We start from the raw sequence: 24,416 nt of genomic DNA on the forward strand, positions 1-24,416 counted from the left end.
CAGCCTGGTCACCCCTCACGACCCCCCCCCCTCCAGCCAGCCTGGTCACCCCACACAGCCTGCTTGTTCAGTCGTTTGGTCATCCCTCACTAACCCCCCTGCTAGCCTGGTCATAGGCAGCCCTCTTGTGAGGCTGTGAGGGTTAATTTGCATATTACCTCTTTATTGTATAGGATTGTTTTTGATCAGAATTTGAACTGAGGCTTGTCTGATTCTAGAGCCTACAATATTTCCACAAGTCTACGCTGTGGTCTAGACAAAGATGAAATACTAAAAGCAAAAAATAGAACCTGTTTCAGGACTAAGTTACATGATCAATAACTACAGTTATATTGTCGAGTGATAAGAAAAGCTCTAAGAACACCTTAACCAAAGCCACTCCCTCCCTTTCCAGTAGCAAGAAGTTCAGAGTTTCAAGAAGCTGCATCTTAAAAGTTGGGCATTCTCCCATCTGCCAGCCTTCCTGTGTGTCAGAAACCAGTCAGCATCTTCTCCCTATTTCTCCTCACAGAGAAATAGCATATCAAGAATGGGACAGAGGGATCTACGATATGGAGTGCAGGCAGTAGGGATATAAGTTTAAAATAATGAATCTTTTTTTTAATCATCTTTCCTAGGTGACTCTGAAAAATGGTGGTAATAAAATACTTTTCTCTGTTGGGGTAGGGGGCATTCCCTCATCAAAACCTGAACTGGGTTTGGATATGTTGGTGGAGTTAAACATCAAGTATCGATTTCAGGCTTGGGTTGGGGAGAAGGAGTAAAACAAGATGGAGCAACCAGGAAATGCCAGGAGCAGAATTCAGTTAGATCAGGGAATCTGATGTTAAAAATCTAAAAAGCAACAACACAAAGTTCATATTGGTAAGGGAATGCAAGTATTCTAAGTCCAGGTAGGAGAGCTAAGTCCAGCAGAGTAGGAAGGGGCAGAAATCCAGACTCAGGAGACACAAGACCTTGGGCCTGGGTACAAGGGGCCTGGAAATGGAAACCAGGCAGTGTGTCCTGGAAGAAGTAAGAAGATGGCATCAGGACACACTTTGATACAAAACCAAAGGCTTTTCCCTGGCCAGGAGCAGATGTAGAGTCAGAGAGGACCCCCTCTCTAGAGTCAAAGGGAACCAACTTGGGCAACTTCATCGAAATACAGAGATGTCTTTTGAGACCTTAAATGCCACAACAGGAACTAGACCCACAGAGATGCTAGAATTAGCAGGTTATTTCTATCCGTTCTTGAAAATGAATAAAATATATTTGGGACACTCACGGCATTAATTCAATTTGCAAATTGCTAGATACCTTGAACTCTGAAAATCTTCAAAGACCAATGGAAATACTCTATTGACTTTATAAGCTCCAACCCTCCATAGATACAATAGCAATAAAAAGGACTAGTAAAACCATTAAGATCATGTATGTTTCATTTAATTGATATGTGTAGGTTGATATGTGTAGATTGTTTAGTCTCTCTTTAGTCTATTAACTATAGATTCCTATTAACTATAATTCCTTGGCTACTTTGTGGGGGGAAAAAAGTCTGTACAATCTAAAAATAAATACAGACTGCAGAAGTAAACAGAATAGATATCCATGATAGAAAGGTTGATGTAGAAGGTGATCAGTATTCACTTTTCAGTGGGCATGTTCATATCCCAGGGAAGCTGAGAGCCAGGTGAGCCCTTGGATTTATATGTCTTGGTGCCGATCCCCAAGGCTTTGCACCGATGCGCTAGCAGTTTGTAAATTAGAGAAGGAGCTATGTCAGATTTGAATCCCCCTCTTAAACCTCCTTGGTAAGGGCTGAAAGCAGACGTTTCTCACATCAAGTTACAAGGCTGCGGAACTCTCTGCCTCAGGAATTTTGATGTGTTTTGCCATTTGACAGTATGGAGCTCCTGCAGCGGCTGCTCCCTGCACCTTCAGCCAGGCTTCAGAAAATACAGCAGAATCTCAGGGATATCGCTCCAGTGTGACCTGGATTTTGCAGGGGGAGTGGCGGGAGGAGGGGGTGGGAATGAGGTGCTTTCTTTTCCCCTTATTTTGTTTTATGATTAAAAAGCCTTTTAAGTACTTAGGTACTTAGGTTATTCTTGGCATTTTATAAATATGTATATAACATGTTACTCCATTTCCCAGCACTGAATGCCAGGTCCATTTAGTAAAGAATGAACGTTTCATTCTCCGCCCCCTTCCCCAAGATTTACATATTTTCTGCTTTTGAAATGAAAAGCTACTAAAGATTTATATTAGTTCTTTTTAGTGGATTCCATCAACATCAATGCCTTTTACTTTTGCTGCTCTTTCATTGGAAATGAAGTAACAGTATCTTCCTAGAAAATCTAGAAAAGAGGAATTTCTGAAGTGAAAAAACACACATGCCATTCTATTCATTTATTCACTCAATCAATAAATAGTTTTGAGTCACTCACTTAATAACAGGGCATGAGTCCCATAGAAGCCTATACAATGTTATGGAAATTGGTATGTATTTTTAGCACAATTTTAATGAACAGAAAAGAACTAATTTATATGCTTTAGAAGGTAAGGTGAAAGTCACAGATAAGCATTCTGTTCTGATATCTTTTCTACTGGTGGGATTATATTGTCGAATTTTAAAAAATACCCTAAAAATTACCTGACAAAGGTTTTGCTTCATTTATGTGTTTGGCTTTGGCAAGCACTTAGGCTGGAGGTAAGGGTCAAACAAGGGGAAGGCTGGATCCTTTATCCTGTTGCTCTCAATCCGTTCAGCTGGAGCTGCTGAATCCCAACGCTGGCTTCAGGACACTACCCGGAGTTTTCATCTTTCCACCTTTAACCACTTATTTAACTTCTCTGCTTCAGTTTTGCCATCTGTAAATAGACTAATTTTATCTACCGCATAGTTATAGTTTTTGAGCTTTTAAACGAAATGTATGTAAAATGTTTATTACGATATTATATCCATGGCAGTAAATGTAAATGTTAGTGATCATTCTTCAAATAGGTGTTTCTGGGTATGTATGGTGAGTGTGTTTCGTATGCATATGCTTGTATGTGCATGTGTTTGTGTGTACATAAAGATTGTGTAGCTGGTGCTTATTACATAAAGATAAAATGCCTATTTGCTCAAGTTAATCCTTTCAGGTTATTAGAACTACACTGTCTGCCAGAGGAAGACTGAAGGAAGGGTAGGTAGAGAGGTAACAGTAGGGGGAGAGACATAGATCCCTGAAATACAGGATTTGTATGATCTTTACTGGGTCCTTATGGACATTATTTCTCGAAGATGGGTCCACAGTTCATCTGCATGGCTTAGTTTTATCTAAATAACCTGAGCCACAATATGAAATTCATGAAGACAAAAGTGTTGCTTTAAGTCATGTCAACTTGTGCCATGTCTTGACCAACACTATGAAACTGAACCTAAAATGTTTATCTTTTTATATTCTAATATGACACCCGGGATTTTTTTCTCTATATTCAGAGAACATTTCCTTTTACTCTTGTGGCAAATTCTGAAACAGTTAAAAGGCTAAAATAATTTGGATTGCCAAGCAGAAATTGAAATTGATAAAAGTGTCTTGCTGAATTTATCAAAGTGTTTTGGGGTTGTTGTTTATATCCCTGTTGATTTTTAATTTCCTAAAGAGTTGGCAATTGCTAAGATATTGATGTTTTTGATTTGTATAATACCGAGTATTATGGACTGAATGTGTGTGTCCTCGAAAAATTTAATTATTGAAGCCTGTCTCCCAGGGTGATGGTGTTTGGAGGTAGAGCCTATGGAAGGTAATTAGGTTCAGCTGAGATTATAAGGACAGGGGCACCATGATGGGATCTGTGTCCTTATAAGAAAAGTAAGAGACCAAAATTCTCTCTGCCAGGTGAGGACACAGGTGGCCATCTACAAGCCAGGAAGGGGCCCTCACCAGTGAATGGAACCAAACTGGCCAGGACCTTGATTTAGGATTTCTCAGCTTCCAAAATTGTCAGAAAGAAAACTCTGTTTTTAAGCCACCCGATCTATGGTATTTTGTTCTATCAGCCTGTATGCAATCAGACACAAAGGAAATGTGTATCAGTTCTGAAAACAGTCTGAAAATTTATGATGCATGTCTCTAGCAAGTTTTCTTAGTGTATTTGGTCCATGCTGCTCGGATTTCCGATGTCTGTAAGGGTGAATATTACACCATGATGCCTTATGCAGTTTATGTCATTACAGAATGTCTAACTTTTGTGTGGCCATAAACTGTAAAGAAGTTCTGAGCTAAGCTGTTTGTCACTAACACCTTTTTCAAAATAGTATGACAAACTAGCTTTTATTTGTGTCCATTTTGCAAGTTTTACCACATAGTGAATTACTTCAATATGTTTATTTTAAAAATCCACCTAAAATACCAACTTTTCTTCATAAAGAATTATTGTCATTAAGTAATAATTTATTTTACCCTGAGGTCCTTTAGCAGAGGATTTCTGGCATGTTTCAGAATGGGAATATGTCAGTTATGTTCCCATCAGGGTTTATCATGCCTGGCTATTGTGTGAGTTTATGAAAATAGAAATTGATCTAGATCAGAGACTTCTCACTTCCACTTACCTGATAGGATAGCATCAATGCCATCAGCAAATCGTATTGAATTTGATAGTTTCTATTACCTTTTTCACTAAACCTTTAATGAACGCTGTGCTGTAGGAGAAACATTGTACACAATCCTCCCTCTGTTTACCAGTTAACAACAGTGATTTAAAGGGTACAGATCCCTTAATGCAACATGGAACTAAAGGGATGGAATTCACATTTACTCAATACAAACTGTGTTCCAGATGCAGTGGAAGATGCCTTAATTGTGATATTTGTTTTCCAGGAGAGCCCTGAGGGATGGGTGCTGTTATGTCCTTTTTGAAGATCGGTGTAGCAAGTGGCAGAGATATTATTGGAATTTAGTTCTGATTCAGCTAAAAGCTTGTATTTTAGAAAACAATGGCAGAAATCATTTATGAATCAGATAGCTAGTGTTCCTAATTAGTTAGAGGCAGAAATAGGACCAAAGATTGTTCTAGCATTTATCTATGTATACTTCATAAATTGGTATCCTGTAACTTTGACAATCCCCAGGAAAATTTTATACCTTTAAAATGAGAACAGTGTGTCACAGGATTGTTCACAAGGTGAAAAAAGCTAATAGCAAAAGGCCTTTTTATTATGAACAAGAGGCCCTTGACATAATAGTTGGAGGGTGAGCTTAAATTTTTAAATTGCAATTTGAATTTTAGCCTAGAGTTAAGAATATAACTAGTCTCCTTTTTAAACTCATTCAACAAATCTGCACTACTTATTAGTACGTGTGGCCTTCATAAAGATTTGTTCTCTCTGGCTCAAGGAGAATAGAGAGGATATTTATGCAGAAGTTAGAAATTTCAGCTTAGTGGAAGATCCTTATGAAAGTCAGTGTCCCAACAATGAAATACATTGGCTGCAGCTGTATGATCTGGTCATTGGAATGATTAAAACACAAGCTACAATCTTTTGATGGGATTGACAGGAGAAATTCTCAGAAAGTCATTTCATTCTATGAGATTCTAGATTCTAGATACTCAGTGTTGGAGCTGTATTTGGTTGGCTAGGAAAATGTCCCCAAAGTGCAAATCAATTCTGCTGACTCCCTATTAATAGGCTATTCGTGTATGGTAAATGATTTGGGTATATGTTTATTTTATAAACATTTTTAAAATGGAAGAAATGATAATGTAACTTTATCTTAAATTCGAGAATTTGGTGGTAAATGTTTATACATTTTGATGCATTTTTCAAGCTTTGAATTGTTAACATGGCTTTGAATAAGTTGGAAAACTAAGAAATCATTGAAGCAAAATTCTTGTTAGATGGCTGATCCAGGTGTGTGTGTGTGTGTGTGTGTGTGTGTGTGTGTGTGTGCCTTATGTGTTGAAATCTATGAAAGCTACCTATTAAAATAATGCTGTTCTTAAAATAATGTAAAGGAATATTCTAAAATATATTCCTTTGACTTTTAAAGTTTGATATTGTACAGATTTTTTTCTGTTGTCATAAAAATAAAACCGTATGCCTCTCCCTTTTCCACTTATTACTAGTGTCACTGCCTTGTAAACTGTAGGTCCTATTTCAGACCTCTGATGAAAGAAGGTGCTTTGACCATTAGGAAGAAGTCAGACCAGGACTATTGAAGCTGCTTATGACAGTGCAATCAATGACAGTGAAATATAGGGGGAAGGGTATTAGATATAATTTTTATTCTGTCCTTTTTACTTAAGTCACATGACCGATCTGTGCCCAGCTTCTACTTCTATAAACTGGAAACAATGGTATTGGTCTCACATTTTTGTTGCAGGTGACACATCTGGAGTCATTTATATGAGAGAAGACAAAGGCTAGAGAGAGTGTCTTGAGGAATTTGCTGTGAAGGGAGGGAAGGAGATTGATTCTCTTAGTCCATTCAGGCTTCTAAAACAAAAAGACCATAGAGTAGATGGCTTTTAAACAACAGAAACTTATTTATCACAGTTCTGGAGGCTGGGAAGTCCAAAATCAAGGTGCTGGCAGATTAGGTGTCTAGTGAGGGCCCACTTCCTGCTTTAGTGATGGCTGTCTTCTTGCAGTGTCCTCATGTGGCAGAAGGGACAAGGAGCTCTCTGGGGTCTCTTTTAGAAGGACACTAATCTCATTCATGAGGGTAGAGCTCTTACAAAGGTCCCCAATTGACTCCCAAAAGTTCTACAACCAAATATCACATTGCAGATTAGGTTTCAACAAATGAATTTTTGGGGGACACATTCAATCTATAGAAAGGCTAATATTTGTTGAGTGCCTCATATGTGCCAGATATCATGCTAAATTCTTTATATGATCATTGATTTATTTTATATTTAACCAATAATTATTGATTATTGTCTGTGTTCTAAGTACTAAATTAGGCAGAGGGGCAAAATGGTAGATAAGACAGTCATGTTTCATATTGTTAGTTGCTTATAACTGAGCATTAGGGATAGACATTAAATAATTAAATAATATCTAGTTAATGATTAATTAAAATTACAATTATTACTAGAGGGTTATAAAATTACCTTCTTTAATCTTTTCAGAAACTTTGCAAAATAGATATTATCTCCCATTCACAGAAGAATAAAATGATATTTTAAAAGGTTAAACAGCTTGTTTGAGCTCACAAAGCTGATAGGTAGTGGAGTTAGCATTGCTCAGTCCTTTTCTATCCCATCAGGCTTCTCTGGGAGGTCTCACAACTAAAGAAACTGAAGAAATTAAGATTAGCACAATATAAATGATACAGAAGTAATTAGGAGCTAAAACCTACACATGTTTTAGCCATTTCAAGAGTTTTGGTCTTAATCATAGGAGTGATCCAGCAATTGTGACGTCATTAAAGATTTTTGAATGGCAGTGTGATGCAAGTAGATTTGCTTTATAAAAATCACTTTAAAATAGGGTGGGGTATAGGTTTGGATAGTTATTAGACAAAAGTAGAACATAAAGATAGTTTTGCCATAATTTAAATACATACCTTACCTGGGCTGGCAAGATACAAGAGGCTTAAGTCAATATTGGAACCCTGAATGAACTGGTCAAGTTTGTCTAGTTAGTGGAAATACTTCCATTCCATTGTTTACCCGATCACTGGAATATGTTCTTATTTTGGCATTATGTAGACTTAACCTGAGTTGATAGAATAGACATAGTTTGGAGTCCTTTAGCAATGACTGAGTTTTAAAGGTAATTTATACATTATCTCTATTGACATAGCTCTTGATAGAGATGTTTATAATACAATTTGACTCAGTCATAATTCTTGAAGTGTCTACTATACTAGCACTCTGCTAGTCCCTGTGGGACTTAAAAAAAAAGATAGCCAACATATTGTCTTTGTCTTCAAAGTTAAATGACTTAGCCATCTAGACAGGATGATAATAAAAAAAAGTATAAACACAATGACTGCAGTATAAGAGGTGTAGAAGCCAAGTTTTATTGGGATTCTAAAAGAAGCAAAGATGATATCCTACTGAAGGATTGGGGACACTTTCAGAAAAGAAATGACTTGAAAGGTGGATGTGGAAATGTGACAAATTTGGCTCATGGAAGAGGGGTTGGGAAAGGCTTGTTTTCTAAACTGTAATTAATCTGGATAAAAGAAAGTAATTCCATAGATACCTGAGGCTATTGGGATTTATGGACGTTAGCTTATGTTTATTTAAAAAGTGAATTTTTAATATTTTCACTTGATTTACTAACTGGGCTGTCCTATCTACTTCAAGAAAAAAGACTATTTTTTCCTAAAGCAATTTTATGTTTACAATAAAATTGAGAGAAAGGTACAGAGATTTCCCATATACATCCTGCCCCATCGTCTTCGGAATTATCAACATCACTCACCAGAATGGCACATTTTTACCAAGGATGAAGCTACATTGACGCAACACCCGAAATTCATAGTTTATCTTGGGGCTCACTCTCATAGTTCACAGTCTGTGGGTTAAGGCAAATGTATAATGGCATATATCCATCATTATAATATCATACAGAGTATTTTCACTGCCCTAAAAGTTATCTCTGCTCCACCTGTTCATCCCATCCTCTCAATCACAGGCAACCACTGGTCTACCTACTGTCCTCACAGTGTTACTTTTCCCAGGAATTTATATAGCTGGAATCACACAGCATGTAGCCTTTTCAGATTTGCTTCTTTCACTTAGTAATGTGTATTTAAGTCTCCTTGTCTTTGTCATGGCTTGATAATTCATTCTCTTTGTGCCTGGATGTACCACAGTTTATTTACCCATTCATGTACTGAAAAGTCATCTTGATTGCTTCCAAGTTTTGGCAATTTTATACAAAGCTGCTATAAACACCTGTGTGTAGGTTTTTGGGTGGATATAAGTTTTCAACACCTTTAGGTAAACACCAAAGAGCACAATTCCTGAATCATATGGTAAGGATATGTTTAGTTGTGTAAGAAATCACCAAAATGTCTTCCAAATAGACTGTACCTTTTTGCATTTCCAGCAGCAATGAATGAGAGTTCTGGTTGCTTCACATCTTCATCAGCATTCAGTGTTGTTAGTGTTCTGGATTTTGGCCATTTTAATAGATGTGTAGTGGTGTATCTCAGTATTGTTTTAATTTGTGTTTCCCTGATGACATATGATGTGAAGATCTTTTCATATTATTTTTTTCCATCTGTACATCTTCTTTGGTGTCATGTCTGGTAAGGTGTTAGTATCATTTTTTAAAAATCAGATTTTTTTAATTGTTGAATTTTAAGTTCTTTAAATATTTTGTATAATGGTCCTTTATCAGTTGTGTCTTTTCCAAATATGTTTCCCCAATCTGTGGCTTATCTTCTCCTTCTCTTGATATTGTCTTTCATAGTACAGAAGTTTTTAATTTTAATAAAGTTTAGCTTATTAGATTTTTCTTTTATAGATTGTGTCTTTGTCTTTGTTATTGTATCCAAAAAGGCATCACAATACCCAGGGTGGTCTAGGCTTTCTTTTATGTTATCTTCTAGGAGTTTTATAGTTTTCCATTTTATATTTATGTCTGTGATCATGTTGAGTTCATTTTTGTGAAGGGTGGAGGGTCTGTGTCTAGATCCTCTTTTTTTGTTTTTTGTTTTTCCTTGTGGATGTCCAGTTGTTCCAGCATCATTTGTCTTAGAGACTACCTTTGCTCCATATGTTGTTTTTCTACCTTTTTCAAAGATCAGTTGACTATATTGGGGGTATATTTATGAGATCTCTATTGTGTTCCACTGGTGAATTTGCTTATTCTTCCACCAATACCACACTGTCTTGATTACTATAACTATATAATAAGTCTTGAAACTTCACTGTTTTTACAACAACTAACATTGTTTAGAATTCATTATATGTTTACTAAAAATTATAGCAGACATTCACCATATTCTGGGAAAATGTTTAAAATTCTGGTAAATCAAGAATCTCTGGAAACTTTGTTTTTGAAAATAATAGACTCAATACTTATTTTTATAAAGAGTGAATGGATGGATTTCGAATAGTAACTGAATATAAATGCAGGGGTGGGAAGTATAGAAAGTTTGTAAAGATCATTGAGTTATTCATTGTGATTGGGACATGGACTAAATTAAAGTGATAGTGGTGAATAAAAGTGGACATTGGAGTCATATTAGTGAAGATCTTAGAAGACAGTTTACTATACAGCGGAAAGAATTGTTCAGTCTCCCACATCTAACTTGAGAATTTAGAAAGAAATTTTGACTGGGTATTTGGATATGTTTTTCTTTGCTAATCTGCCTCGGTATTCAATAATCTTCATGATAAACAACCTGGAGCCTGGCAACAGTATTTTCTTCATGATTGAGATTCCTGGGCAGAACTGAAATGTACTTTGATAGATCTACTGAGAGCTTTATCAGGAAAAGAGCTTTCTTTGATAGGCAGTCATTTGGGTTCTATTTTCCCTCATTTGGGAATAGTTCCCAGGCTAAATCACTGTTCTATTTATATCCATGACCTCCTTTTTGATGCTGTATCAGCTGAGCACTACAGAGACTTCCTTAAGAGAAGTAGTATTTGGGTCAGAAACATCAACTAAAGTGAGTGTAATTAGATAGATTTTATTTTTTAAGGAATGAAGATATTTTTTGAAGCTTTGTTAGTAAATTTTTAAAGTTGTTTACATTTGAATTGCTAAGCCATCATGCACAATTCACTTGGAAGTATTTAATTAAACTCAACAAACTTACTTTGGATCATTGAATATCTACTGTGCTAGGTGATTCTCAGCATTTGGGGTGTATGTGTGGGGCCAGAAGTTGTAATCTAAGTTTCTGACAAATAAGGAAGTATCTGGAGAAGTTTATTGTCCCTATGGGTAGAGTGAAAGAGAGAGGAGTATATGGGAATGAATGGCTGGAGTTCAGGATAGAAGTGCTTTTCTCTTTTCTGAAAGCTCATTGGCTCTTAAAAGAAGTGACTATCTAGATGAATGTTGTAATATTTTTAACTCACATCATATACCACGAGTCTTCAAATTTTGAGAATCATAAAATACACCACAAAATACACGTGAAAATGCATATAGCTGGGAGTCTGATTTAGGTGGGGCATGGGGATCTAATTTTTACAAAGTACTTTTGGGTGATTCTTACACAGGTGGTCCTGAGAGTTGCATTTGAAAAGCTTTCTGAGAGGACAATTCCTGGGAAATAATTTCAGAGTTTCCCCAAAATGTAGAAATTAGGTATAATTCAAAACAATTGATAAAATTCTTACTTAGTATTCTGACCCTATGCCCCCTTCTTTAGCGTTAGGTCACAGGGCTGTGGCAATATTCAGGCTACCCCATCCTGCCAGTCATCACCTGTGATGCCTCAGTTTTCTCTGGAATCTCTGGTACTGGTGAGTGATCTGCATTCAGGAGGGAAGTATCCCCACCACAACCTGTTAATGTTGGGTTGAATGCCCTACAGAGACCTGGCTCACAGTGGAATAGAAGTCTCAGGCAATAGCTGGTATGGGGGTTTGCCTGACAAATATGCCATCTTCTCAATGGCAGCTAAATAGATTAGGAGAGTGATGGAAGTGGTGGATGAAAAGCAGGTGGAGAGATGGGGATCCTGGAAAAAGAAAAGGTGGTGGAGGAGGAGGTACAAGTGAAGATGATGGAATGATGTCCATGGGGAGAGGAATAGAAGTTGTGAAAGAAAATAAAGTGTTAGAGGTAAAGGAGGTGGTGAGGCTGTGGCCACTGGATATGATGCCTTCAAGGACTTTCTTCAGTCTGGATTTAGGGACAGTGAATGCTCAGGCTGGCAGGGCCCTCCTCCAGCTGGAACCCACGTTTGGGCGAATGCAGTGGCACTTGAGTGAGGGTACAAGATTCATCGATTAAAATGTACCCACATTCTGGGACACCACCTTTTGGAATAAACCCTCCAACAACCATGCTTATTGGCTACCATGCAGATTTCCTGAGGTTCATATCAACTAGGAGTGAAAGAGTTCAGATATCTCAGGACAGGCTACAAGTTCAAAAACATCACCTGCAACTTCCTCATCTGGTTTTCAAACTACAGCCTTCCAGAATCTGACAAGATTGTTGTTATTAAGGGGATCTGTAGTCCAAGTCCTGCAATACTACCTGCTCTGTGATGGGAACTCAAACTATTTCATCAGGGCAGCTTGAGGAGGTATTCAAGCCATTTGGGCACTAGTGTGATTAATTCTACCTTGGAAATTGTCCCTGGGCAGATTACCTGCCATCAGCTGTAGGAGCTCTGTTTGGCCAGCAGTGAAGTGTATATGCTGGCCTCACCACACCTTGGCTCCTCTGGGCCTTCAGTGCTTCCAACGTCAAGAATGCAGCTTTAATGACCATGGCCGTCACTTTGTCAAGCCAAGAAAATGATGCTGAGGACTGCACTGCCTTTGTCTACATTGCTTGAAGCTTTCTCTGTGTCAGGACCTTCCTACCTGTTTTTGAGGAAGGAATTTATAAGTCATATTTGAAGAGGATAAGTACATCTTCAAGAATTGCACCCTCACCCTGGCCAGTGTGGTTCAGTTGGTTGGGCATTTTCCCATGTACCAAAAAGTTGCTGGTTCAATTTCAAGTCAGGGTACACGCCCAGGTTGTGGGCTCGATTCCTTGGTAGGGGATATACAGGAGACAGTCGATTAATGTTCTACTCTCACACAAAAAATTAAATTAGCTCTCTCTAAAAATCAATAAAAGCAATTTAAAGAAAAAAAAAAGACTCACTGGAGGATGAAAATAGTCTTTAAAGAGAGAGAGAGAAAGAGAGAATTGCAATCTCAAGAATAATGAAAAACTGCGTTCATGCTTGCTGTCTGTGGCAAATTACTCATTTTCGATATGTCCAGTGGACATTCCATGACCCTAAGACCTCTGCTTGGCCACCAACACCTGGATTTTTATCTTTGGCCTGGAGCACATTTCACCCACCCTGATGAGTATCAGGAAAAACAGACATAAACAGTGGAGAGTTGCTAAGCCTGTATGAGGTGAAGAGCAAAAAGTAAGGGGCTTCAAAATCTACCCAAGTTCAGTTTTTCCTGTTTTTCTGCTACCGATAAGTCTTCACGAAGGCTTATGCTATGCTCAACCTTTTCCGCCCAGGCTTTTTGATAATCCGTGTCCAGACCACCAGCAACCCCAGCATCTGGTCTCTGCAGAACTGCTTGTGGACTCAAACTCCTTGCCAACCATTGGAAGACTGAGCTCTCTTTTCCTGTCACACAGGAACCTACCTAATGTCAGAGAGGTGATGGGGCTGGGAGGTGTGGCTCCATCCACACAGCAAGGGTGAATGTGGTATCCCTTCTGAGAATCAAGTGTTCTTAGCCACTACCAATGAGCCCATAAAGAATATAGCACATATGCGAGCCCCTTTCACTCACATGATTATGATCAAGTGACCAAGTGCTCTGTGAGGTGCTAGGAGACAAATGAAGACATTTGTCATCTTTAGGCTTCACTTGTCTGCCTACATCTTTTTTTTAAAATATATTTTATTGATTCTTACAGAGAGGAAGGGAGAGGGATAGAGAGTCAGAAACATTGACGAGAGAGAAACATCGATCAGCTGCCTCCTGCACACTCCCCACTGGGGATGTGCCCACAACCAAGGTATATGCCCCTGACCGGAATCAAACCTGGGACCCTTGAGTCTGCAGGCCGACGCTCTATCCACTGAGCCAAACCAGTCAGGGCCTGCCTACATCTTATTCCAACTCCTCTCCTGTCTCCTTCCTCTCTCCCTCCATCTCTGTCCCTCTCTTTTTGTTTCTGAAGACATTAGAAGCAAAAACAGAAGCATAACAAGTAGAAAACAGACTTTGTAATTTGCTTCTCTTCTTGGTAATATCTAGAGGGAGAGAGAGGTCGTGCAGTAAGGTAGACTGACAAAGTTTGCTGACCCTCTGCTCTTATTACCTCTACCTAAGCTCTCTTTCACAAATCATAGAAAGTTCAAAGGAAGGCAGAATAAGGGTTGTAGGACTGAAGGACTGAGGTATCATGAGTCCCAAGGCACAGGGGTGATTAATTGCCTTATTGTATGCAGTGTTCTTTTAGGCTGATCCAAACCTTGCTCCAATACCACAATCTCCCTACAACAAACACACTCTTCTCTCCCCACTGTGCCCAAATTTCCAAGAAACCTCTTAGATATTTCTTGAACATTAGCCTGGAAGGAAGGGAGAAGAATGTTACAGGAATGATATTCTTTTAGTGCTAAAATAAATTATTTTACATGATAAAACTAACGTCAGTATGAACATAGGGGTACATATATTCTTTCTAATGAGTGTTTCTGATTTCTCGGAATATATTCCTACAAGTAGGATCACTAGGTCAAATTCTAGTTCCCTTTTTAATTTTTTGAGGAAACTCCAAACTGTTTTCCACAGAGGCTGCACCAGTCTACATTCCCACCAGAAGTGTACCAGGGTTCCCTTTTATCCACATCCTCGCCAGCACTTGTCATTTGTTGATTTGTCTATAATGAGCATTCTGACCTTCTGTATGCCTACCCTGGAGAACTGTTTATTTGGATCCTTTGCCCATTGTTTAATTGGATTGTTTATCTTCCATTTGTTAAGTTGTATGAGTTCCCTATAAATTTTGGAGGTTAACCCCTTATCGGATATATCATTGGCAGATATGTTCTCCCATGCAGTGGGCTCTCTTGTTATTTTGTTGATGGTTTCTTCTGCTGTGCAGAAGCTTTTTATTTTGATGTAGTCCCATTTGTTTATTTTCTCCTTAGTTTCCATTGTCCTAGGAGATGTATCTGTAAACATATTGCTACAAGAGATGTCTGAGATTTTGCTGCTAATGGTTTCTTCTAGGATTTTCATGGTTTCACGTATTACATTTACATTTTTTATCCATTTTGAGTTTATTTTTGTGTATGGTATAAGTTTGTGGTCTAGTTTCATTTTTTTTGCATGTATCTGTCCAATTTTCCCAACACCATTTATTGAAGATACTGTCTTGACTCCATCGTATGCTCTTGCCTCCTTTGTCAAATATTAATTGACCATAAATGGCTTGGGTCGATTTTTGGAGTTTCTGTTCTGTTCCATTGGTCTATATGCCTGTTCTTGTGCCAGTACCAGGCTGTTCTGAGTACAGTGGCTTTGTAGTATAACTTGATATTTGGTATTGTGATCCTTCCAACTTTGTTCTTCTTTCTCAAGATTGCTGTGGCTATTCGAGGTATTTTTTGATTCCATATAAATTTTCGGAGTATTTGTTCTAGGTCTGTGAAATATGACATTGGTATTTTAATAAGGCAATTTACAATAGCTAATATTTGGAAACAGCCTAAGTGCCCATCACCAGGTGAGTAGATTAAAAAACTGTGGTACATTTACACAATGGAATACTATGCAGCTGTAAAAAAGAAAGAACTCTTACCATTTGCAAAACATGAATGGACCAGAGAGAATTATGTTAAGAGAAATAAGCCAGTCAGAGAAAGATAAGTATCACATGATGTCACTCATATGTGGACTCTAATGAACAACATAAACTGATGAACATAAATAGACCCAGAGATATAGAAACATCGAACAGACAGTCAAACCTCAGAGGGAAGGCAGGAGAAGGTGGGAAGGGAGGAGGGAACTCATATGCTTATACGGCGTGACCCATGGACACAGACAATAGAGTGGTGAAGGCCTGGGGGTGGGATGGGTGGTGAGGTCAATGGGGGAAAAAGGGGACATATGTAATACTTTCAACAATAAAAAGTAAATAAATAAATAAGTAAATAAATAAGTAAATAAATAAATAAAGTAAATAAACAGAGTGAATACATAAGAAGTTTATTTCTGCCCTAACCAGTTTGGCTCAGTGGATAGAGCGTCGGCCTGGGGACTGAAAGGTCCCAGGTTAGATTCCGGTCAAGGGCATATACCTTGGTTGTGGGCACATCCCCAGTAGGAGCTGTGCAGAAGGCAGCTGATCGATATTTCTAACTCTCTATCCCTCTCCCTGCCTCTCTGTAAAAAAAAATCAATGTAATATATATTTTTAAAAATTTTAAAAAAGTTTATTTCTGAAATGAGAGAATTTTGACAACAAGGGATTGAGAAGAAGATATATTGAGATAGGCCACTTCTTTAAAGTTTGATAAAGACAGCTATAAAAATAATTGTGGGACAACATTTGTACATAATATTTTTAGTATTTAAACCTCCTCTTCTATGTTCAGAAAAGAATATAAAGTTTGCAGACATTTGCATAGCACTGTCTTTTCCATCCCCATGCATAGTTTAGCCATCCTTATTTTCATTCTTATTTAAGAGCAGGTTGGAGATGCTGAAAATAAAGGAAATGCACTATTTTAGGTGATCCATTGTATTTAACATTTTATTTTAAAAACACTGAAGCTATTATAAAGGAATTTAAAACATAGTCAACTTTATGGCAGCTTTTTTGTAGTATGTTCACAATTTCCATTTGTTTTACTTTGGTTTAACTCAAGGAAACATCCTCAAGATCAATTGTAATTGATACATAATGCTTTCACTTCTGCAGCTCCTCATGAGACAAAGTCAACTAATGATTTTGAATAGAAGCCACTAGAATTTTCACATATACTTAATTCTGATGAACATGTATAGACCTGATAGTGATGTTTTTTTAGAGAAAAGCACGGAGCTTTAATGGAAAGCTGCATTACTAAGGTGGTAGTATTTCAGCCAAGATTTTCAGGTTAAGATGCTGAATATATCTGCAAGGAAAGAAAAACATCACACAAGATATACTGCCTGTTCTTTACAGACACCTGAGTATATGAAAACTTTTAAACTATTCCCTATTTACTCATTATTCACTAGTGCTATTTGCCAAATGTTACTGGCTCTTCTATGGGCACAAGATTGGTAGCATTTCCCCATCCTCTTTATGTTAAGCATATAGCTGTGTGACTTTCTTCGGTCACTAAATCTTGAGAAGAAGCTATATATGTCACATCTGGGCACAGCTTTAAAAGCTAGTGTATAATTTGTCAGAGCTTTCTTTCCTCTGTCATGACAACCAGCTCCAGGTGAGGAGGTGCTGTTAGCCTTGTCCCCCGAGTGAAGAGACATAGCAAGGTCTTTCTCTCCTCTGCCCCAGGTTTTTAACCCACATGAATATGTAGCATGAATCAGACACAAACCCTTGTTATTTTAGGGCATTCAGGTTTGGAGGTTATTTTGTTAATGCAGCACAGTCTAGCCTAGTATGGTGGACACATCTTTTAGATTTTTTTAAATTTTATTTTGGGTGTTTATGAATAATTGTAAGAATGTTACATTTTACTAAGGGCCATTCTTTTTTGTGTCCATTTATTGACTCTTTCTTGATCCTGTTATTTCTGATTGCTATTCTGACTTCAAATATTTAGGAACTAAAAGCTATAAAATCTTACATGATATGTATGAGTTTTAATGTGAATTTGTTATATTTATGTTGTGCACATATTTATCTTCTACTTCATTAGATTTATGTTTTGTATCAATTAGTAACATATTGGTTCATCTTATCTGCACTATTATGTTACACTAGAGGCCCGGTGAATGGCATTCGTGCACTTGGAAGGGGGGTCCCTCAGCCCAGCCTGCGCCCTCTCACAGTCCGGGACCCCTTGGAGGATAAGCAGGTAGATGGACTCCTTAGTGGTGCTGAGGAGGCAGGAGAGGCTCCTGCCACCGCTGCTGCACTCACCAGCTGTCAGCCCCGGCTTCTGGCTGAGTGGCACTCCCCCTGTGGGAGTGCACTGACCACTAGGGGGCACCTCCTGCATTGAGTGTCTTCCTCCTGGTGGTCAGTGCACGTCATAGCAACTGGTTGTTCCACTATACAATTTGCATACATATTAGGATTTTATTATATAGGATACTCCTATGGAGAAAGTGCAACATATAACTAATCCTTACTCTTTTGGAACAATTTCTGGAAATGCACATTTAGTGGTACTCAATAAACTTTTGCTGAAAAGATAATGGAGATGATGCTACTGAGGAAAATGATGACAGTAGGGATTTCAAGGAGAGATCATGCTCCAGGAACACATATGCGCAGTGACTGTGACACAGTTCAGTTTATACAAATAAATTGACTATGTGTTCTAATATCCAGAAATCAGAAGTTAGTTTCAAAGTATATAGCTAAAAGTGTTCTAGATTTTAAAATTGTGTAGAAATACAAAAAGATGAGATAAATGTGAGAATTAGCAAAGGGTTTTGTGTTTCTAAGGAAGAAATAATAAATGGCCACATATTAACGTTTATTATTTGCTGGGTGTCTTTCTGAGTGGAGATTCTTTGGGGGGGAGTATATTCTAGTCTTAGGAATAAACTCTTTGCCAATTCACATTGCATCATCTTTCTGTTCTTATATGATTTTATTTCCATTTTTCTGGCACCAGAAAACCGATCTTGAAGTGAAAATTTTGAACTTCATTATAGGTCTGAGGTTATTGGAATCATTTTTTATGTGTATTTCCTGATAAGATTCTGATAAGCAAGTGATAATTTTGGCTTCTTCGTCTTCTTAAGTTTTCTCATCATATTGTCTAAGTTAATGGTCACAGAATTTAATGCAGTACAGTACATCTTTTAATACATCTATAGTATTAGAATACATTCACGTGAAATTTAATTATGGCTATTAAATCTTAACTAATAGAATATCTTATAATTCTTGGTATTTAGGATAAAGCATGTCTGGTCATTTAAAGGCATTTTTTCCTATGCAGATCTACATGACTCTCATGGGGGACAAAAGTGAAATGAGAAAACAATTAGTATGTCTGTTGTTATGATCATGGTAAACATGGTAGATTAATTTATTCATTTGGTGGATATTTGTTAAATATCTACATTTTAATACCATGTAAGCCCTGTGAATACAAAGATAAAAAAACAGATATTGCATTTTTAAAGAGCTTACATCATAACCAGGAGTATATATTAATTATACATAGATAGATGTTGATTATAGCCTGTGATTAAAACTATAGCAAAGTGGTGTGGAAAGTGCTAAAACAGAATAGAAGAAAGGATTTGTTCTACTAGGAACTAATAGAGGGCCATGGAGGGCTACAGAGAAAATATGATATTGGAATTGAGCATTTTATACAATATTTCATCTCTTTTCTCTAATTAAAATATTAGAACACTTGAAGATTTTACCGTCGTATTTACTTTGGATAACTAGTGAACTTTCCTCTGAAAATAAGGTGTGCCCCAATTTTTATGCCTATTCTATGCTTTGGAAATTTGGGAATTTTAACCTGGGGTCAATATTTAAAATATTGAATAAAAGCAATGGCAATTCAGAATGGATGCTGACAACAGAATTAGAACAGGGTCAAAGAGACCCTGACAGTGCCTGTTAACTCTTTAATGATGGGACTATGCATAGGATTGTGCACAGGAATTACTCGTCTCAAATATAGCCACTATTGAAGGTTTGAGGAAGATGAGCAGGCGGCTTTGGAAAAGGTCATTATTTAGAAACTGTCTGGATAAAATACTGACGATTCTTTTTTTGCAGAGCATATTATTTTATGTTCCAGTTGTTCTTGATTTCAGGGATCATCCATAGTGATAATGGTGATGAGCAGTCCTGGCGTGAGATGCCAGCATTTGACTGAGGCTGTTTGCAAACTCGGCTCTGATTATTCTCAGTGGTCTAATTGCTTAATTTGCCGGTGTTTTGCTGACATGTTTTTCAGCAACATTTGTGATTGCAGATAACTAATCATTTCTATTCCGGCCGTTAATCACATGTTTGCATTTGATTTGTCTGATTGCTGCAGGTGGAAACAATAGGTGACGCATACTGTGTCGCTGCAGGACTGCACAGAAAAAGCCTCTGCCACGCGAAGCCCATTGCGCTCATGGCCCTGAAGATGATGGAGCTTTCAGAAGAGGTGCTAACACCTGACGGGAGGCCCATCCAGGTAGCTCTCTCAACAGGACGCTTTGAGTAGTAGTGCGTGCTGAACTGAAGGGAGCAAGACATTCCCTTCTGCATCCTACGTTCTGTAACACAGATCTAGATAAGTCGCGGGCTCAAGGAAGATGAGGGATAGCTAGAGTTGACTCATAGAGCCAGGACCAGAACAAATGGAATGCGGTCTAAAACAGAAAAAGGTGTGTAGAAGGCAAATTACCATGGAAGAGAAAAAAAGGAGCTAAAGGATTAGATCAAGGGGAAGAACTTGTTTTCAGTGACCAGGTTACCAAATCCAAGCATGAATGATGGTCAGAATCAGAATCAGAGAAATAATCCAAAAAATGAGAAACAAAAAAAGTAAGAAAATGGACCTGGGCAACTTCCTGTGAGTGGTGTACAGCTATCCCTCATGCAGCCTCGGGCCTCAGGGTGCCTTCTGCAGTTTTTATGTGGCAGAGCTTGAAGGCTGGAGCCCAGTAACTGAGGAAACTTTAAAAATGGAAAATGTCACCTTTGGTGAGCTGTGCTCTTTGTGGTACTCATGGCTCCCAGCAGTCTGGTAACTACCTGTGAGAATGGATTAGGTCACATCGCTATCATTTTGCCAGAATCCGGTGGATCCCAAATGTGTTGTTGTTCTGAATCCTTATAAACCAGAAATCTTGCATTTGGAGAAGTAACCTTGAATTTAAGGGAGCCCCTTTTTAACAGCTCACTAACTATGAGTTAAGAAAATTAGAGAAAATAAAGTCTTAAAATATGAGTACATTTCTAGTTCTGGCATTATAGCAAATTAATCCCTGAGTGTCCCTTCTGATGGAATTATTAAAATGCAGGGTTAACCATTTTTTAAATGTTGTTTAAAGATTACTGAGCACAACACTGAAGTTATAGAAAAGAGAGAAATGTGCCAATCACACGTGGCTACAGATTGAACAAAATTTAAGTGGTGAACTTAAATGAAGTGCTCTGTCATTAGCAGTGAGAATTGGAAACGGTATTTCCTCTCTGGAGGAAGACAACTTCAATCTCATCTTCAAAGAATTTCCACCGATAACGTTCTCTGGAAAAATCGGTGGCTGATATTCAAAACAAAATAAAACAAACAAGCAAACACATACATATTCACTCTGGAAAACAAAGCACTATAGATAAGATGAGAAAAACAGAACTGGAGTGTTGTCAAATATCACAATTTTCAGGCAGAATAAAAATTACAATATTTAATATAATTTAAGAAATAAAAGTGAAGTTTTAAAATGTGAGGCAGAAACAGTAGATTTGAAAAAGAACCAGAGAACTTGTATGGAGTCAACATAATGTTTTTTTAAAAAGCTCAGTGGATGAATTTAAAAGCAGATTAGATATAGCTGAAGCAAAAATTAGTACACTTAAAGTTAGAACTGAAGAAATTATCCATATTAAGTTCTGAGACTTAAAAATGGTAAAATATGAATCAGAGAATATAAAATATACAATATGAAGGAGTCATGGAGGAGTGAGAAGATGTAATATATGCCCAATTGAGGTTCCAAATGGACTTAATAGAGGCAATGCAAAAAGGAAAAAATTTTGGAACTATTAAAAGACATTGATCAATTCTCAGACACAGTAGTTTTAAAGAATTCCACAAAAGATAAAGCAGGAACCCCCAAATTAAACATCTCTTAATGAGACTTCAGTACTCAGAGAAAAAGAGGATTTGATAAATGACAATGGTGACTTTTATCAAAGGATGGGCTATTCAATAAATGGTTTGGGATAATTGGTTATCCAAGTAAAAAAATATTAAAATTACATACCTAGTTCATGAGTCTGCACATAAAGCAATTCTGGATGGGTTAAATGTCAAAGATAACACTATCTATAATAATAAAAGCGTAATATGCTAATTAGACTGGATAGCTGAACGACCTTCCGGATGAAGCCAGGGCTGCGAGGGCCAAGGCCCTTGCACGAATTTTGTGCATTGGGCCTCTAGTAAAACTGTAAATTTATAATTTAGATTTTTTGACTTGGAGAACAATTTTTTTTTTGCAAAGAGTAACATTTTTTTTTGCTACTAGTGTGGTACAACTTCGAAAGTCTGACAGTGCCACTCAGAAGCAAACCTCACACACAGCTGGTGGGAGTGTAAATGGTATAATGTCCTTGGCATTAACCAGTAAGGTTCACTTTGTGCCTTTTCTACCACCCAGCAATCGCTCTCCTAGGCATTTGCTCCAGGGAAGTATTTGTGCACGTGTAGCAGAAGTTACACACACGATTATTTACAGCAATACTTTTCATAATAATCTCAAACTGGAAATAACTGAAATATCCACCTAATGGATATACTTACACCTTGGGATCCTATACAGTTGGGGAAATGAATTACTTCAGCTATTAACATCAACATGGATGAATGTCAAAAGCATAATATTGATCAAAAGAAGCAAGTCATAGAGGAATTCTGTAGTTTTACTGCATTTAATTACATTTCACAACTGGGAAAATTTGAAAACATGTGCTGTTTAGAAATACTTGCATTGATGGGAAAAATGTAAAGGAAAGAAAGGGAATGATAAATACAAAATTCATGATGGTGCTTAATTCAAAGGGAAAGAAAGTGATGACGAGAGGGAGGAGGCAGTAGGGAAAATGGACATAGGGGTTATAGTGTGCAATTATTCCTTTTATTACTACTCTTTAGTGTGCACATATATGTTTATACTTGATCATTTTAAAACTTATAAAGAGAAAATTCCTACCAGTGGTGAAAACAGAAAATCATGGAGCATTAAAAAACAACAACACCTAGTTCAAGTCAGGACATAATTATCTAGTTAATCAAGTATAGGATGGCACTTCTATCACAGTCAGGAGAAACAGGCAAACGCAAGGAAACTGTCTCAGATCTGCTGCAAACTGCAAATAGACACATTCCACGTTGCATTCGTACCAGCTCTTACATTTTCAAGACTACCAGCTGGGCAGTGTTATCATTTGGGATGGGTTTTATATTTTGGATTTTCTTTTGCAGGAGATATGTTTGTATTGATTCATCCTTGTCAAAGCAATTTAAGTGGCCAAAGAACAAAACCAGGGAGTTGTGTTTTACAGTGTGCTCATCTATATTGTTATTTGTGGGAGACACCATTAGCTCTGTCTCATGAATCAGACGGTCTTATTAAATCCAGGAGAGGAAATGTCCATAAAGATTTAATAAGAATGCAGAAGGAGAATTCAAAATATTAAAACCACCTTAATAAGTTTAGCTTCATTATTTTTTTATATTATTTCATGGTTTGGGATTGTTTTCTTTTGGCACATTAATTTGATTTTGAATTGGCTTCTAACTTGGTGCCATGGGAACATTTCTAAATTTATTGAAATAATCATTCATTAAAAATATTTGGGTGTTACATTAGAATTGATATGTGATCAGTTGATTGTTTACTTTAAAATATCCAAGTTTTTAGGCTATTTAAAATTTAAGCCATTTGAGTTGTAATACTTGCTCAAAAGAAAACTCCCCAAACCTCGCAAATTTTGAAAAATAGATTGATAATTTTTATATGCCTTCTAAATTTTTGAGGCACCTGTCATGATGGGGAATAGGAAACTGAATTATCTATTATAATTGCTTGTAAATGTTTGATAATATCCTTGAATCATTAACTGTAAAATTGACTGGGTTAACTTTTTTAACTAAACACACACACATACAGAATATAGCATTTCATTTCTTCACTTCAAGCCAATTATCTTTCTACTAGAAGCCCCAGTGGAGCCTCTCCCATGCCGCGGGCCCTACGCCCTAGCAGCCGCTGTGGCTTTATCCGGATTGACTTCCAGATGGATGTCCAGAAGACATTTGGTCTAATTAACATATTACTCTTTTATTATTATAGATAAGAACTCTAATGAAACTCAGCATAGTTCTAGACTGACTCTACAAAGCATGATACACAAATATGGTCTGTTTATATAATAAATTCTAAAAATTCAGCCCAAAGTGACTTTAATTAAAATTGCTTTTAAAAATAGTGACTAAGAATATTTTTTTTACTTTCTCAATATGATGTTTATTCTAATGCTGCAATCTGCCTATTCCATTTTTCCCTCTCTAGAGGAAAACTGGTTTTCTTATATCTTAAAATATACACAACTGAAGAGAAGTAAAATCAGCTTCACATTCTCTCTCTTTTGTTTGAACTAGCTATATGGTGATTTCTCTAAAACTGTATATAATTTCATGCTGTTCAAGAACTTGTGAACCTAATATTATAAAAGTATTTTAAATATACATTTTTTATTTTAGAGAAGAAGAAAGAGGGAGAGAGAGATTGAAACATCAATGATGAGAGAGAATCATTGATTGGCTGCCTCCTGCACACCCCCTACTGGGGATTGAGCCCGAAACCTGGGCATGTGCCCTTGG

At 37.3% G+C, this 24,416-nt stretch overlaps 1 protein-coding gene across 1 annotated transcript in view; it reads left to right on the forward strand.

Moving 5' to 3' along the window:
- The window catches only part of GUCY1A2 (guanylate cyclase 1, soluble, alpha 2), a 296,176-nt gene that overhangs the window by 195,335 nt on the left and 76,425 nt on the right, over nucleotides 1–24,416 (forward strand). The window contains exon 8 of the mRNA XM_014532888.1: nucleotides 19,854–19,997. Coding sequence (XP_014388374.1) covers nucleotides 19,854–19,997 — 144 coding nt within the window. The remainder of the gene's footprint in view (nucleotides 1–19,853; nucleotides 19,998–24,416) is intronic.

This window comes from Myotis brandtii, unplaced genomic scaffold, assembly GCF_000412655.1.
Source record: "Myotis brandtii unplaced genomic scaffold, ASM41265v1 scaffold920, whole genome shotgun sequence".
Lineage (NCBI taxonomy): Eukaryota > Metazoa > Chordata > Mammalia > Chiroptera > Vespertilionidae > Myotis > Myotis brandtii.